The following is a 15,386-nucleotide window of genomic DNA, read 5'->3' as shown; positions in this document are numbered from 1 at the left end:
TGTTCCAACCCTTCCCGGCGAAACTTCCCCTTGAACGTGAAAAACGGACGGTTAATGAGCTCGGTTCCTTTGTTGCACGAGCGACCTTTTTTGAGCAGCCGAAGAAGCCTGTGAAAAATACTAGTTGGACTAAAAACGTACCAATAATGTTGGATCGCCTGGTTGGGAATTCTTCTCTACAGGTTCATGCCCCAGAGCTGTTGGAGATAATCCGCAATTTACAGCGGAATGTTGACCTGCTAGACACGTTGCCCATGGTTTTAACTCACAATGACTTTTCACAAGTCAATATACTTGTTAATGACGTTGGGAACGTGACCGGTGTGCTGGACTTTGATGAGGCTGGAATTGAGGCATTTGGAATGTGCACCTGGGGGTTATACGAATCCTTCTTTGGTAGTATGGAGGATAGCAGATGGTCATTCTACGACGAAATGCCGCTACTTGCCGACACATTTTGGGTATCGCTCTGGGCTAACGTCCCGTCAAGCCTGAAGAAAGAAGAGAAGGAGAAAGCAATCAAAGTTTCATTAAGCATCGGAATTTTAAATCGATACTTCATTCAGGGGATGATGAACACGATAGATCTAACGAGCCAAGTCCATCGTCGGTCACTCGAGTATGCAAAAGGAATTTTGCCTCGGATTTGGGGAAATTAGGCATCTGCATATCGGATACCATTGGCGTATCATGATTGGACTTCATCGATCCTTTACTCCATCCATTCTCGAGCAAACAACCAGAGTACACGACAGATCTCCTAAAATCAAGATTAGCCATCTGCCAGCACTCTCCATTATGTGAAACCAACTTGGCTCGGAATCAGCCACTAGCAACATCATTCATCGGCACGTTCACGCTTCTCGTCTCCGAGGTCTCCTCATTCCTGGTGTAATTTTCTATAATTCCCTTGAGTTTTTTAGGAAACTCGCTCACGGTTCCCTAGGCCGCCACACTTGAAAGAAACTGTATCCGCAAAGAGTTCCATCAGGTTTTCAGGAACTGTTCATCCACTGTGGAGTCCTCCTTGAGCGCATCCAGCTCGAATAACAATTGTTGTATATGTTGAGACTTGAATCGAACATTCCAGAAGCGCACTGGCAGAACCAACGTGAACGCAGTCAACATGTTACATATATCCTGCAGATCAGACGCGGAGTACATAGTACGGGGACAGACAAGCTCTGCAATGCACAAGAGGATCTCTGCTGGAAGTCGATGAAGACAATTACTAGTAATTCTGCGTTTAGCAAAGTTCATCTCTTGCGCAGCTTGGATCGCGCTCTGAACCTTGAGTATAATCCATGGGCTTCTGTGAATATCGCAACCATGAATATAATTCCCACATCCTGGACCATGCCCATCCTTGGTCTTGTCATTATCGTAAGCACTCGGAGAGAAACAAGAGGTTGTTCTATCATAGATTCCCCAACCCTTAAGTTGATGGTCTCTCCAATACTGCTCTGCAGCTCGAACGATCTTCCCAGGGTTCTTTTCAATTACCTCCTTACCTAAAAGATGGCCCAAAATAGACCAGCAGGATATATGGAAGAGGTAACCAACTTTTAACCCTTTCAGATTGTAAGTCTGTGATTCCCTTCGGAGGTTTTCTTGTCGGAATGGGGTAAATATTCTCCTCATCAATCGTGGTTTCAATTCTCCATCGAGTCGTGCAATTTTCATATTCGTTGGAGCTCGGAAGGGTACCCGGGGATAATATCACCCAGACCGCGTTATATAGTCAATCCCGGTGAGATGGTATTCGGAGCTGGAAGGAGACCTCACAGCTGTATGACTCATAGTTGAATCCCCAAATATCTGAGAGCTTGCACAGACTCACCTGCTCGAAAGCAACAAGATGAAATAGTCGGATAACTTGAAGAGAATACTGCGTTTTCCAACTTAACCGACGGTACAAAGACATTTGCCCGCTTCGGGAAATGACTTGGATACCTGCTGCAATAATATTTCTCCCATTCGGCTGGCTCGAGCACTTCTCTGAAACAAACCCCAAGATCTGCCAATGCCCCCGGGACACTTAGGACATCAGGATATGGCAACATCACCCCACAAAGGAGGCATATTGGTTCAGGACCGACCATTCTCTAGGATTGCGTTTGAGCCTTATGGTCGACTTGAACACCAGATCATCCGCTCAGAAATAAAGCCTGGAATATACCACTGGCAGTAGAATAATTTTTGTTTCACTTTAATCAGCTTGTTTGAAACAGCGCGGAGGGTGATTGATCCAGATAGAAGCCAAGATAGTGGAAAAAGGTCCGAAAGGTGACTGGAAAATTCCATTTTGTAAAATTTAAGTGACGCCGTGACGACCAGTACTCCCGATCAAATGTTCGATGTTCAAACTTGAACTTGGAATTGACATTCAAGTTGACAAATTCCCATCACTCATTTCATTCAGGGGTCGATGTGATAGAATGATTGAATAAAGTCCAGATGCCCATTGCCGGTCACCGAAGTATGCAAGGGGCCTTTTTACCCCGAAATTCGGGATTGGGTACGGAGCACGGAGTAGTCCCTGAGATATGACTCCAGGGCTTCTTAAGGTTGCACTCCACAACCACTGCAAATCCACCTTGAGAATGAGTTCAAAGTCAAATCGCAAACCCCTTATGCTAGCTCATTCAAAAATAAGGTACACAGTCTCCACGGGTAAGTACAGGGTTGTTCATATAGGGTCACATGATAGCTGGAGTCAACCTCTCTCACCCCTTTTATCCTGCTTTACTCCTAGATTTCCCCCCGATACCTCGAATACCCCACGCGTTGTTCAGGATGTTCAACTTGAAGTTGTTCTCGCCTTTGTCCCTTTGGTATCGGACTCTGAACTTGTGTCGATACCTTTTCCTCCCAGTCCATTATGTTCTACAGTCGTTATTCACGACTCGGAGTCGCGTCAACGACATCAAGGGCATTCGAGGAGAAGAGGAAGATTTTTATGTATGTCTCATTCAACATTATTCTTCTCTCTGTGCTGATTGCATTAAGCTGGATGTACTGCCCCCTCCAAAGGAACATATTATCACACGCACCATCACTCCGTACGATCCAGAGTTATGTAACTGGAAACTTCTGACAATAGGCTGCTTTGTAGAGGTCTACCTAGTGGATCAAAAAGTCATCCGAAAGGTATCTCTCAGCAAAAGCCAGGAGCATGCTCGCCCGATGTCCCGCGAAGCAACCATCTATAGAATGATAGGCAATCACCCTCGGATCGCAGAATATCTATCATTGCCCGAAGGGCAAACAAACTCTGTTGCTTCAGAACAAGCAGACTCGGGGCGCATTGATCTTAAGAGCTATCGAGAAGTCATTGATCTTAAATAATACTCAAAAGGCGATCTTGCAGAACTTTTAAAGGAAGGAAAACCGAATGACGAGCTTATTCACAAATGTTTTGGGCAAATCATCGAAGCAGTGGCTGTTCTTCATCGCCTGGATATTATTCACTCCGATCTTAGATTGGCGCAGATTCTTGTTGATGGTGAGGATAATATTCGCTTGAGCGATTTCAACGCCTCGCAGTATCCCAATAACGTTGCCCTGGGCTATGAGAAGGCCACAAATTGCCTGCCAAGGGATTATGCGGCACTGAATACAGTATCCTCCGATCTCTTTGTATTAGGCTCAACGCTATATGAGCTCACCACTGGTCATCCTCCATATGAAGAGCTATACGCTGACCTATGGAGAGGTCCAACTGATGACGATGATCAGCTTCGTGCGGAAATCCGAAGAAAGCACATTGCAGATTACAGAGCGGAGCAACAATACAAGCAGGGTGACTTCCCCGATGTATCGCAGGTGTTTGGTGGAGGTATTATACTTGGGTTATGGAATGGTACAATCATATCGGCGAATGATGCCCTGACTCTCTACTACGCAGACTTGAGCTGATCCGTGTTAATTTCTTGATATTGCGAAATTTGAACGGATACATTTCTGGATCATTGAGACTGAAATATACGATTGAAAGCTTTATGAGCCATGGATCTCTGAGGGGTTACTGAGCATGTAATTCTTGAATGAACTTATTCAGATCATGGAATTCAAGTTGGGGACAGCTTGATTTACTAAAGATGGGGCAATAATTGATGATATTTGATGAATTGGAAGGCAGCATCGAACCTTGGAAAGTTTGAACTACTAGTAGCTAGTATTCTAGGATATGGGGATACGAGTACTTGCACAAATGACCATCTGTCGCACTCATATGGCTTAATAAGGATGTCTGTACAGGGTTCCTGACCTCTCAAAAGGCACTGGCAGGCTAGCTTTTCTCACAATCCTTTGAGTATGTATGGGGTTCCCCTGAAGTGTTGCCTATTTCTAGTAAGCTAATGCGTGGCTGTCCCCGATGGCGCAGTAAGTTAGGCTGACTTTGGAATTCCCGTTTCAAGTTTCCCCGCAGCAAAGAACAATCAATTTGAGATGTACAAATTTGAAGTAAATGCCGAGTCCAATCATGCTTGGTTAGTAGCCACGGGAGGTGAGAAGCAAACAGAGCCAGAGCCAACCAATTTCCCCCATTCTGCGGCTTATCCTTTGTCTCCTCTCATCACTACCTACTCATCAATATTTATTGTGGCTTTCAATTTCTTTACTCTTAAACCCCTCCTCCCCGCGCCTGGGCCTGGGAATCACCCCAAAATAATATTTTCTAACATACTCTAAGTGTCGTCAGTTGTATGATCTCCCCATCCATGGATATTGATGAATGATTGCAGACTATTTCCAACAGTATACTCGATGGAGCCAACTACCCCCGGATGCAGAAAAGACCCGCCAGGAGATTCGCGAACTGATACCCGAAACAGCCTCTGGACAGTCTGCTGGAATCCAAGCGATGCTCATAGGAGAGGACGGTCAAAAAGTGAGAACCTATGGTGGAGAGAATCTCAAAGAAAGGGTCTCTCACTTGATCTCTGAAATGGGAATCGAAACTGTACGGGCACCTTCATCTATTGATCTGTAATCTATGATTCTAACAACTTGAATTCATAGGGCTGGACTTGACGAGTCATATATTGGTCAATAAGAACCAAAATTGTGAAGAGTGGTAGAACTGCATATTTGATACCCTTGTCGAAGGATGTTGAGTTGGATCCTGGAGGCCGTATTGAAGGAGGCTCATATGTCTTCATCACCAATGAGCCTTGGATGAGTCCCGAGGGAGCTGCAATATTCATCATCTCCGAGTCGGTATAGTCTAGTTACTCCATCATGATGAATTATGCACCGAAGGCTCATTGTTGTCATCCATGAATAGCACTTGAGTACGTACTATTGTGAGAATTTGAATGCGATTTGACTTTGGAGGTCTTACTCAAGTGGTACTCCTACATGTTACCCAGAATTGATTATGTTCCTCATCCTGAATATTCCGCCTCAATACCATATCCAGTACTACTCAAGTGCTGTATTATAGACACCTGAGCATACATATAGGCAGATGGTATATGCCCATAATAAATGAAAACTGCGGTAATGAAAGTTTAGCGGCTTATAGACTCAGCCTAGTTAGCCGCCCGAGACAATGTGCCCACCATGGGCACCTGGGCATTAATAATAACAATCGAGGGTTCATTATGCGAACAAAGCTCAGTTAATGGCAGTGTGATTTATCAAGTGCTGACATGCCGTTTCAGGGGGCCTGCAGTGGTAGAGCGTATGTCCAATCGCAGTGAGACGCTAGCCGCGGAGGATACCAACATCCTAGTTACTTCAGCTGAGACTGATCCCTCTCGATTCCAAGGTATTCAGTTCAAATTTCTATCTCTTCTTAATCCATGAGAGCTCGCAGGAATGGGTATTGTCGCAAGCAAAAACGCCGCTACTCGGATTCTTACGGCCAGCAATGAAGCTCTTGAGTTGCTCGAGAGCAACAATGTGGATACGGCTAGAGCCCATCTTCTTGCTGTCGTTGAGAATCCCGAGGTACGCCGCTTTGGCTCCAATTTCTTTTCAAAATACTAATTGGTCAGACAATGAGATTGATTAGTGACGCACTGAAGGCCGCACCTCTGAACATGAAAGAATTGATACATCGGGCTTCATGGGACCCAAGATTTCATCTAGAACCACAACCACGAACCGTACGCCTTAACCAATCCGAATGCACCGAAGCTCCGGGACTAATCGTTCATTTGGTAGACAATCCCAGCCAACGATTTTATGGAGATCTACAAGCTCCCACCGACTGCTTTAACAATCTGGCAAGAAATTCGAGATATGATTCCCGAAGCTGTTCCTGGGCAGCCCCAGGCGGTTGCAACACAAGCTACGCTGCTAAGAGATGACCAAGAATCTCGAGAGTATGGCGGTGAGATCTTGAAGCTGAAGGTTGCACGGCTCATCTCTGCAATGGGAATATTGAAGGTAAGCTTGCCATGTGGCCGTTTCGCCATTGCCTCTTTCTTTGGTGCAACTCTGTGATGCTAATCATCCCTAGTCATGGAAGTGGCGAGTAACATATTCGGTATCACGCCTGAGGTTTTGGAGCGGTGGTATGAATGCATGCTTGATACCTCTATCGGAAGGGGTTGAGCTAGACCCAGGAGGCAGAGTCGAGGGAAGGTCCTATGCATACACTAACCGGCAGCCTTGGATAGAACCTGGTGCTGCGGCTCTATTCCTAATGACGCCAATTAGGGACCTGGAGCGATCACAAACAAAATGAGTTGATAAAGCAGCTTCTGGAAACATGAACCCATTACTAAACCCATTTCTCGAGGAAATACATGCAATTTATTGAAAGTTTCAAAATTCGAACGGGTGGGAGAACTTGATTGCAGATACATAGTATCAACCTTACATACCGCATCTTTTCAAAATGCCCTATACATAGGTATAAAAGGAGAATCTGCTACCAGAATCGCCGTTGTACCCAAAATATCTACATGCTTTTCAAGTTCTTCCAATGAATCGCTCTCTGCTTTCACCAATATACAATATTATGGACTCATAGGTATCGTAATTCCATATGGACCATGCTTTCCGTCAATGCCATTGAATGATAGCATGTAGACAAACCCCACATTCCATGTATTGGATGACAGAGCACCTGAGATAACCTACTAGTGGGTGCAAAGAATTGCTGGCTTTAAGATGAGAGAAGCGATATCCTTGAATGCTCCACCATTCGAAAATTAGTTGTCCAGTTGAAACCTCCAGTGGCTGATCAGAAGCAAAACAAAAGCAAAGGGAAATTCGAAGTGGGGATGCGAACTGCATAGTGGTTCGCATTTTCAGCATAAGGCAACAGGTAATTTCCTAAAGGAGGGGTCATTGACCTCTGGTTGAGGCTCTGCTTGGGCATAAGTCCGGAGTTGTTCGTTATTGTGTCGTCGGCTAGACGGGAATTTCTATGCCCAACGGCCAGCATCTTGCATCCCCCACACTCGATTGTCAAACCTGTCAGTGTTAATGGAATGGATTTTGAATGAAGCAAATGATCTGAAGATGGACGTCGCTTTAATGATCATCCTTGAAGGCGGGATGGTTATAAAAGATTCGCCATCTTCCAGCCGAATCCAGCATGGTAGTTCTCTTCAGATCATACTTTGATATCCTCATCCTGGCATTTCCAACCACCCTAAAAACTCATTTATATTCATTGAGACAGTACTCTCATCTTCTAACAGCATTCCTTCTACTTGAATTTGAAAAATGAGTTCCACGCAAACCGCGCCGCCAAACACCACTTCCCAGGAAAGCTCGAGCCCTCCGACTACACAAACCACCAACGCCACGACTGGGTCCAACGCCCAGACTTCTTCCACTGCATCCAGGTAAGCCCATCTTCTCAACATTCTTTGAGTGATTTCTCATTCAACTTGAGTACTGGCGTGATTGACGAATTCTATGACCAAGTCCAACTAGCTCTTCCTCCGAAGGGACATCTCAGCCCTACATGTTACGAGAGATTGGAAGTTGGGTAAATTCAAGACCTGTACCCATGGCTTCCTAAACGACGCTAATCGCCATACAGACAAGGATTCCGTCACAGTAGAAAAGCTGATAGGAACGTCGGTGGAGGGAGCATGATTCGAGTGGTAAGTTGTCCCGAAGCCCGCATAGTGAGTTGGAGAATTGATTAAACGAGTCAGGTATACCCGGCAATACCCGAGATTGACAGATTGACATATGGAAATTCATGTTGGAGAATATTGGAACGAAATGAATTTATTGGGTGTGGTTCATTACCCCCACACAAATGGATACTGCATCGAGGCGTCATGGAGATTATCATGGAAATCCGAATGAGGGAAGAGAAAGCCACGAGGGATCCCTGCTGCGCGGGGAAATCAAATCACGAGAAGCCAAGACATATGGCATGGTTTATCTCTTAATCTACGCAAAGACCGAAACGATGATCTGATGCATGCAGCTGCATCTACATCCTCACGGGGTTCCCCTCTTTTTACGGATCTGGTTTATTCCTGGTTGTGGTTTTGAACTATCTTTCAATTTGCTTTATGATTCGTTTCTTGTGTCCTAGTACTTGGTCTGATTTGTTTGCTTCCTGCGGTTGACCAGCTTGCTCGATCAGTGATCGACAATAGACTGTCTAAGTACTCCCCTCTTGAGTTACCACGCAATACTACGCGGAATGTGGGATTGCCGAGTTGCATTGTGTTCGAATTCATACCCATCATTAGAACCGAGTACACACAACACGAGATTGAGGCTCAAGGCTCATTGTACGAATGAATTCCCGGATTCCTGGTTTACACTTGCAGTCCAAAATCGTAGGGCTGCACATGCATGTTTTAGTGTTGGTAAACAAGCAAAAAACATTCCCATAACTTGACCAGGAATGTAGGACTTGGCTGGATGTACATAACGGCCCCGAGGCCTTGATCAGAAAATACCCCAATTATCATAGAAAGATACGTTAAGTTCAAATTTTACGAGGCACTAGGGATGCTCATAAGTGGTGAACAAGCTAGTATGTAAAAATCCAGCGGGAAAACATCACGGGGTGATATATGATTTATATTCATTTCACGTTGTCTATTTAACCAGACAACGCATCATGTTCGAGAGCCGGTTACCGAAGGTTCCGAGTCCACCTTAGCGGCTTCTTGGGATTCCGATGCTTGTTTTTGAAAATATGCATCGCGCTCAGCCTTCTTCGCAGCGGACTTAATGGCTCCTCGGTGGTACTTGCTCACGAGGTGGATGTTCCATTGTTCTTCACCTGCCATAGTCTTCTTGCACAGCTCACAGGTATAGCAAGTTGTGTCTGTTGATTGGACGCGTGCCTTGGCCTCTTTGGCACTGAAAACTTCATTTGCCAACGATGAAAGTGATTTGGGATCAGGCGTAGACTCTCCCTTGAGCACGGCCTGGAAAATATTTTCAGATTGTTTGGTTATGCACTCTGACCATTGACTGACATCAGTACTGTCAAGAAGGTATAAACGCTCTACCATGCCTGCCTCGGATAGAGCTCGCCATAATTTGTTTCGGATCCATTTGACTTGAGATACACCATATTGACGAGTGGCAATCCTGATTTGTTCAATGCATTCCTGTTTGAGCTTCTCCAGCTCGTACTCGGTTTGCTCGGCCTTATCCACAGCGGCAAAGTATGGGGCCAGTTCTTTGAACCCGATAGATACCCAGACACCACGGGTCTGATCTACCTCGATCCCCTCGGACCTTTTCTTCTCCAGATATTCTGACATGAGCTGTGCTTCATCCATAAGACCTTGCTCAATCATGGTATCGATGCGCGAGGACAGGCGCTTGTTGAGTGTCTCCTTTTCCGCATGAACCCAAAAGATCAACGTATTGTTGAAGCGGAGAGTGCCCTCATCCCCCACCAAAGCTTCCGCCTTGGATGCTTTTTGCTCCGCGTAGATTTCAGACGCAGGTCGACCTGTCTGGAAGTAGATCTCTAGAGACCGTCTCAGTTTACGACCATCTTTTGGATGCCATCGTGCCGCCATGACCGGGTCCACCTCGCGTAGTTTTTCCATGAGCACTTCAGGGGGTGAATCGAGAATGGGCCATTTTTCAGAACTCGAGGGGCCCTCAGTTGTGGGTTCTGAAGCCTCGTTGTCACTGGAATCGTCCTTCTCTACCCCTTCGCCGACAAGCTGGTCCTTGAACAAGACCGCTTGTGTGTAGTAGTGTGTGCCGCCGACCAGGATTGGAAGTTTTCCGCGCGATCGAATATCACTGATGAGTTTTAATGCTTCGTTTTTGAATGCGCCGATGCGCCATGGCTCCGCCTCCAACTCAATGCAGCTCAATAGGTGGTGGGGGATGCCGTTTCGTTCTTCGACGGGGATCTGGTTCGTAATGATAGGAAGGCCGCGATACATTTGCATCGCGTCGCCATTTATAATTTCGCCATTAAACCGACAGGCTAAGTCCACGGCAAGCTACCTGTAGCTATTAGCGATCTCACTCTAGAGCTGCCCACCATCGCGCGGGGTTTGGTGATACCTTCGACTTGCCAGTGCCTGTAGCACCAACAACGGCTATGAGGGGATCCATGATTTTTCTTCGACCAAAAAAAGCTGATCGGAGGGCACGTAGCATGAGGAACTCAACATAGTGATCCACCTGCGCGGGGAGAGGGAAGAAAATGACTTGTGCGTAGATACGATGAAATTCGCCCCCGGGCCCGCGTTATCGCGGCATTACCTCATCCGAGACCATTATTGCACTAAGAGTCTATATCTACGCTCCCTGACTCATTTCTACTGTATTCAATTTCATTTCTCCTTTTCTTCTCATTCTCCTCATTTCATCTCTTTTTCCCCTCAATTATTCTACCAAAATGTCCCAGTCCAGCGACATTCAATCTCCCTCTATTGAGGTGCAAAACCTCTCCTATAAATTCCAGGACGGCTCGGATGGCCTGGAGAATGTGTTACTCAGTCTCCCCTCGGGCAGTCGGACACTACTGATTGGAGGTATTTGAATCCAGAAGAGCAATTGTCCGCATATACGTAGAACTTTCATAGTGGCTAACGATTACTGCAGCAAATGGCGCGGGAAAAACCACCTTGCTGCGCTTGCTGTCAGGTAAACGCCTGGCTCCTACCAATACCATTGCAGTTGGCGGGAAAGACCCATTCAAGGACAGTCTAGAGGGCGTTACCTATCTCGGTGTCGAATGGGTGCTCAACGCTATCGTTCGCACTGACATTGATGTCCCCACTCTTCTCGCCTCCGTAGGCGGAAATGCTTACCCAGAGCGACGTGATGAGCTGGTAGATATCCTCGATATTGACCTTAATTGGCGCATGCATGCCGTTTCAGATGGTGAACGTCGTCGTGTCCAGCTTGCCATGGGTCTGTTGCGGCCTTGGAAAGTCCTGCTCCTTGATGAAATTACTGTTGATCTTGATCTTCTTTCTCGGAGCAACTTCCTCGCTTTCCTGAAGCGTGAAACTGAGACCCGGGACTGTACTATCGTCTATGCTACCCATATTCTTGATAATCTTGCTCAGTGGCCAACTCACCTGGTGCATATGCATTTGGGTAAAGTCAAGGCTTGGGGCCTCGTAGAGCAATTCTATGCTCAGGTTCCGGAGTGGATTTCTGAGAATAGCCGACTCGGTGAGTTGGTTCTCAAATGGTTGAAGGAGGACCTAGACGCTCGAGGACCTCGAAACAACCGGGGCAACCAAGCCAAAACCTATGATGCTGGTGGCATCGGCGGATACGGTCTGGAGGCTGCGGATAAAAAGGCTTAATATCAAAGCTGATCTATCCTCCGACACATCTATTCTTGCATTCATTTTTTTCGCAAATATTTCAGGCATTTAACATAGTGCCGTTCAACATTGGATTCAACAAAAGGCATTGGGGTTTTGCGGGCATCTGGGTGGATCGATTCAACATTTGGGAGTTTAATATGCGACCATGATTCATGATATAGAGAGCTCGCAAAGGGTTTCGATAGACAAATATGTCTAAAATTATACTTAGAGAGAAGAATACATTAGTTTAACTCAATACTGAATTGAGTGTAGTCGTTGTCTCTAATCATAGATCTATTTCCTAATTTGGCTTATATTGAAATCTGCCTGAGGCACAGAAATTTGCATCATTTGTTGACGCGCGACGCGCCTGCGGATACCGACCCCGACGCTGCATACATACTTCTCCGTACATATTCCACAAGTCGGGTACTAAAAATAAGTCAGAGTGCTTGATAAAGGGGTCGCTAGTGTCAAGCGACCGGCATCGCCTTTGTTTATTCCTCTGTACCCAAGATAGACTTACCATCAACCAACGGGCAGCTTACGGCTTTGCATCAACGCGATGCGCTCGTCTGAGGACGAGTCAGACTACTTTGATGATGATGATGACTTTGTAGTCCCCGATGATGGCGAGGACCTACCTACCAGTCGTCCAGCAAAGCGGCCTCGTGTACGTCCACCCACTCGCCATGAAAACCGAGATGACGCCTCATCCACGGACGCCTTCTCCGATATAGAAGACGACGCCTTCGACGATGCTTCGACAAGCCACAACAGAGCAGTCGCACGACAAAAATCCCGGAGCGTCGTTTTCAAGCATAGCAATATGCAGGAGAATATGTTCGTTACACAATTGACCCAGCCACATTCCAGCCCTGACCGAATACGTGGACCGAGATGGAAGAAGCCATCGCCTCCACCGAATCGAATTCCAACACCACAGGCTAGTGGTCCCGGAGAAGCATCGGATGGATTTTCTGACGACTTTTCCGATGACGATGAGGCGCTCAGGGCCGCTTTGGCCGCCTCAATGGATTCCTATGAAGTCGAGAAAGCTGCTCGCAGTCCGATAAACCCCAAGGATTCTAGACCCGCTGTTGAGAAACCTAAGACTCCGAAGGCTGCAACGAATCCTGCTCAACAAAACACATCATGCCAATTCGACGATATTCCAGACGACGCTTTTGACTCTTCGCCATGCCTGTCACCAGTAGCACGCCCTGTACAAACCTCATTTTCCACAAACGCTTCCCGGCATCCATCGTCTTTTCGACAGACCACACTCTATGGGATGGTTTCAACAAATCCAAATTTATCACAGCAAAATCAAGATCCTGGACCGCCAGAAAAGAACGAGGCACCCACCCATCATAAATTAAACCAAGATGCCCTTGACACATGGTGGTATCCCACAAATATCGGCACCACACGAGACTACCAATTCAACATAGCTCAGAAGGGCCTGTTCCATAATCTACTGGTTGCTCTACCCACTGGTTTGGGTAAAACATTCATTGCAGCAACTGTCATGTTGAACTGGTTTCGTTGGACACAAGATGCACAAATAATTTTCGTAGCGCCGACAAAGCCGTTGGTATCCCAACAGGTCTCGGCATGTCTAGATATCGCGGGTATTCCACGCTCTCAAAGCACTATGCTCACCGGAGGTGCACCGCCGGGTGTTCGTGCTCAAGAGTGGCAATCAAAACGGGTGTTTTTCATGACACCTCAGACTTTGATCAACGATTTGAAGACTGGTATCGCAGATCCAAAGCGTATTGTGCTTCTCGTCGTCGATGAGGCTCATCGAGCCACTGGAGGATACGCTTACGTCGAGGTCGTCAAGTTTTTGCGACGATTCAGCAACAGCTTCCGTGTCCTTGCATTGACTGCCACTCCTGGGTCAACAGTGGAAGCAGTGCAGGGTGTCATCGATGGTTTGGATATTTCGCGAGTGGAAATTCGCACCGAGAATTCACTTGATATCCGCGACTACGTCCATGCTCGCAACATCGAAATTGAGACATTTGAGAACTCCGAAGAAATGGTTTTCTGTTTAGACCTGATTTCTGCGGCTTTGCAACCCCAAGTTGACCAACTTCGAACACTCAATGCGTACTGGGGGAAAGATCCCTTGATGCTGACTGCCTTTGGTCTTACGAAAGCCAGACAACAATGGATGGGCTCTGATGCCGGTCGAAATGCCAGCTTCGGACTCAAGGGCATGGTAAATTCCATTTTCACTGTTCTCGCGAGTCTGGCCCATGGCATTGATTTATTGAAATACCATGGCATTGTCCCTTTCTATCGTCATTTATTGCATTTCAGGTCCAATACAGATGGACAGAAGGGCGGAAAATACCAGAAGCAAATTGTACAAAATGAGAGTTTCAGGAAGCTTATGGCGCACGTTGACCCATGGTCTAAAAATTCAGAGTTCATTGGTCATCCCAAACTGGAACACCTGAAGTCTGTGATATTAAATCACTTCATGGACGCCGGAGAGGGCAAGGAGAATAGTTACAGTGGCCATCCAGCTACACGAGTGATGATATTTGTTCATTTCCGAGACAGTGCAGAAGAGGTCACGCGAGTCTTGAAGCGCTATGAGCCGATGATCCGACCACATATCTTCGTTGGACAATCCAGTGCGAAGGGCTCGGAGGGAAATGAACCAGAAGACCCAACTAGAGATTATCAATAAGTTCAAAGGGGGAACCTACAATACAATTGTCGCAACCTCCATCGGTGAAGAAGGTCTAGATATTGGTGAAGTCGATCTGATTGTGTGTTACGACTCTTCTGCATCGCCAATTCGAATGCTGCAGCGCATGGGTCGAACTGGTCGCAAGCGCGCCGGAAACATCACCTTACTTTTGATGAAAGGCAAAGAAGAAGATTCGTACACCAAAGCCAAGGACAACTACGAGAAGATGCAAGAAATGATTGCAAGCGGTTCTCGATTCACCTTCCATGACGACCGATCCGCCCGGATTCTCCCCGCTGGCATTCGACCTGTAGCCGATAAACGAATCATCGAAATCCCACAGGAGAACTCTCAGCAAGAACTACCAGAACCCAAGCGCAAGGGTCGCATACCCAAGAGACCGCCAAAGAAATTCCATATGCCCGACGACGTGGAAACAGGCTTTACTCGCGCCTCCACATTGGCAGACGATGGGTCACACAAATCAAAGACCTCGAACACACCAAAGAAAAGAAAATCAACAACGCCTAAGAAAAAAGCTCGAACACCTGAACCTGAACTTGCAAAAATTCCAACCGAGCGGGAGATGTCCATCCCTCCAAATGCGATGATTGAGTACCAGAAGGCCATGGAAGAAATTGGGGACACAACCACGCCCCGTTCTGGATTTTGGCCTCGTCCAAAGAAGTCAATTAGACAATCTGTTCGACCTACAAAGTTTGTACCACATAGTTCGTTGACTCACCGCATCGGTGAGGTTGTACGCAATATGGACAGTATAAGTCCTAATCGCTACAGTCGTGAGCTTGACTTCCCGGATGATATCGATCGTTGCATATAATGTGCAGGATTGGAGTCTTGTTTGAATTAATGTTGTCATCAATGTGCATTTTCGGAAGTTTTGTACATACCCTATTGTTGGATGATAAAAT

At 46.5% G+C, this 15,386-nt stretch overlaps 6 protein-coding genes across 6 annotated transcripts; 5 read left to right on the top strand and 1 right to left on the bottom strand.

The window, feature by feature from the left end:
- Positions 1-146: 146 nt before the first annotated feature.
- N7483_006170 (uncharacterized protein) lies at positions 147-659 on the top strand (the record flags this gene model as incomplete). Its single annotated transcript, XM_057089607.1, has 1 exon — positions 147-659. One exon carries the CDS (start codon positions 147-149, stop codon positions 657-659), a length of 513 nt encoding a protein of 170 aa, XP_056949436.1.
- Positions 660-3,175: 2,516 nt separating this feature from the next.
- On the top strand, positions 3,176-3,918 carry N7483_006169 (kinase-like protein; the record flags this gene model as incomplete). Its single annotated transcript, XM_057089606.1, has 2 exons — positions 3,176-3,188; positions 3,359-3,918. 2 exons carry the CDS (start codon positions 3,176-3,178, stop codon positions 3,916-3,918), a joined length of 573 nt encoding a protein of 190 aa, XP_056949435.1.
- Positions 3,919-5,826: 1,908 nt separating this feature from the next.
- N7483_006168 (uncharacterized protein) lies at positions 5,827-6,456 on the top strand (the record flags this gene model as incomplete). The annotated part of the gene is made up of 2 exons (XM_057089605.1): positions 5,827-5,958; positions 6,175-6,456. The coding sequence occupies 2 exons, from the start codon at positions 5,827-5,829 to the stop codon at positions 6,454-6,456; spliced, it is 414 nt and encodes a 137-aa protein (XP_056949434.1).
- A 2,600-nt stretch (positions 6,457-9,056) lies between these two features.
- On the bottom strand, positions 9,057-10,575 carry N7483_006167 (tRNA dimethylallyltransferase; the record flags this gene model as incomplete). The annotated part of the gene is made up of 2 exons (XM_057089604.1): positions 9,057-10,415; positions 10,480-10,575. The coding sequence occupies 2 exons, from the start codon at positions 10,573-10,575 to the stop codon at positions 9,057-9,059; spliced, it is 1,455 nt and encodes a 484-aa protein (XP_056949433.1).
- A 241-nt stretch (positions 10,576-10,816) lies between these two features.
- N7483_006166 (putative ABC transporter) lies at positions 10,817-11,738 on the top strand (the record flags this gene model as incomplete). Its single annotated transcript, XM_057089603.1, has 2 exons — positions 10,817-10,952; positions 11,023-11,738. 2 exons carry the CDS (start codon positions 10,817-10,819, stop codon positions 11,736-11,738), a joined length of 852 nt encoding a protein of 283 aa, XP_056949432.1.
- A 571-nt stretch (positions 11,739-12,309) lies between these two features.
- mph1 (3'-5' DNA helicase) lies at positions 12,310-15,295 on the top strand (the record flags this gene model as incomplete). Its single annotated transcript, XM_057089602.1, has 2 exons — positions 12,310-14,395; positions 14,460-15,295. 2 exons carry the CDS (start codon positions 12,310-12,312, stop codon positions 15,293-15,295), a joined length of 2,922 nt encoding a protein of 973 aa, XP_056949431.1.
- Positions 15,296-15,386: the final 91 nt, after the last annotated feature.

The sequence above is a fragment of the Penicillium malachiteum genome (assembly GCF_028827825.1).
Source record: "Penicillium malachiteum strain IBT 17515 chromosome Unknown utg000002l:1.0-8849297.0:1.0-8852440.0, whole genome shotgun sequence".
Taxonomy (NCBI): Eukaryota; Fungi; Ascomycota; class Eurotiomycetes; order Eurotiales; family Aspergillaceae; genus Penicillium; species Penicillium malachiteum.
This window is presented reverse-complemented; position numbering and strand designations above follow the sequence as displayed.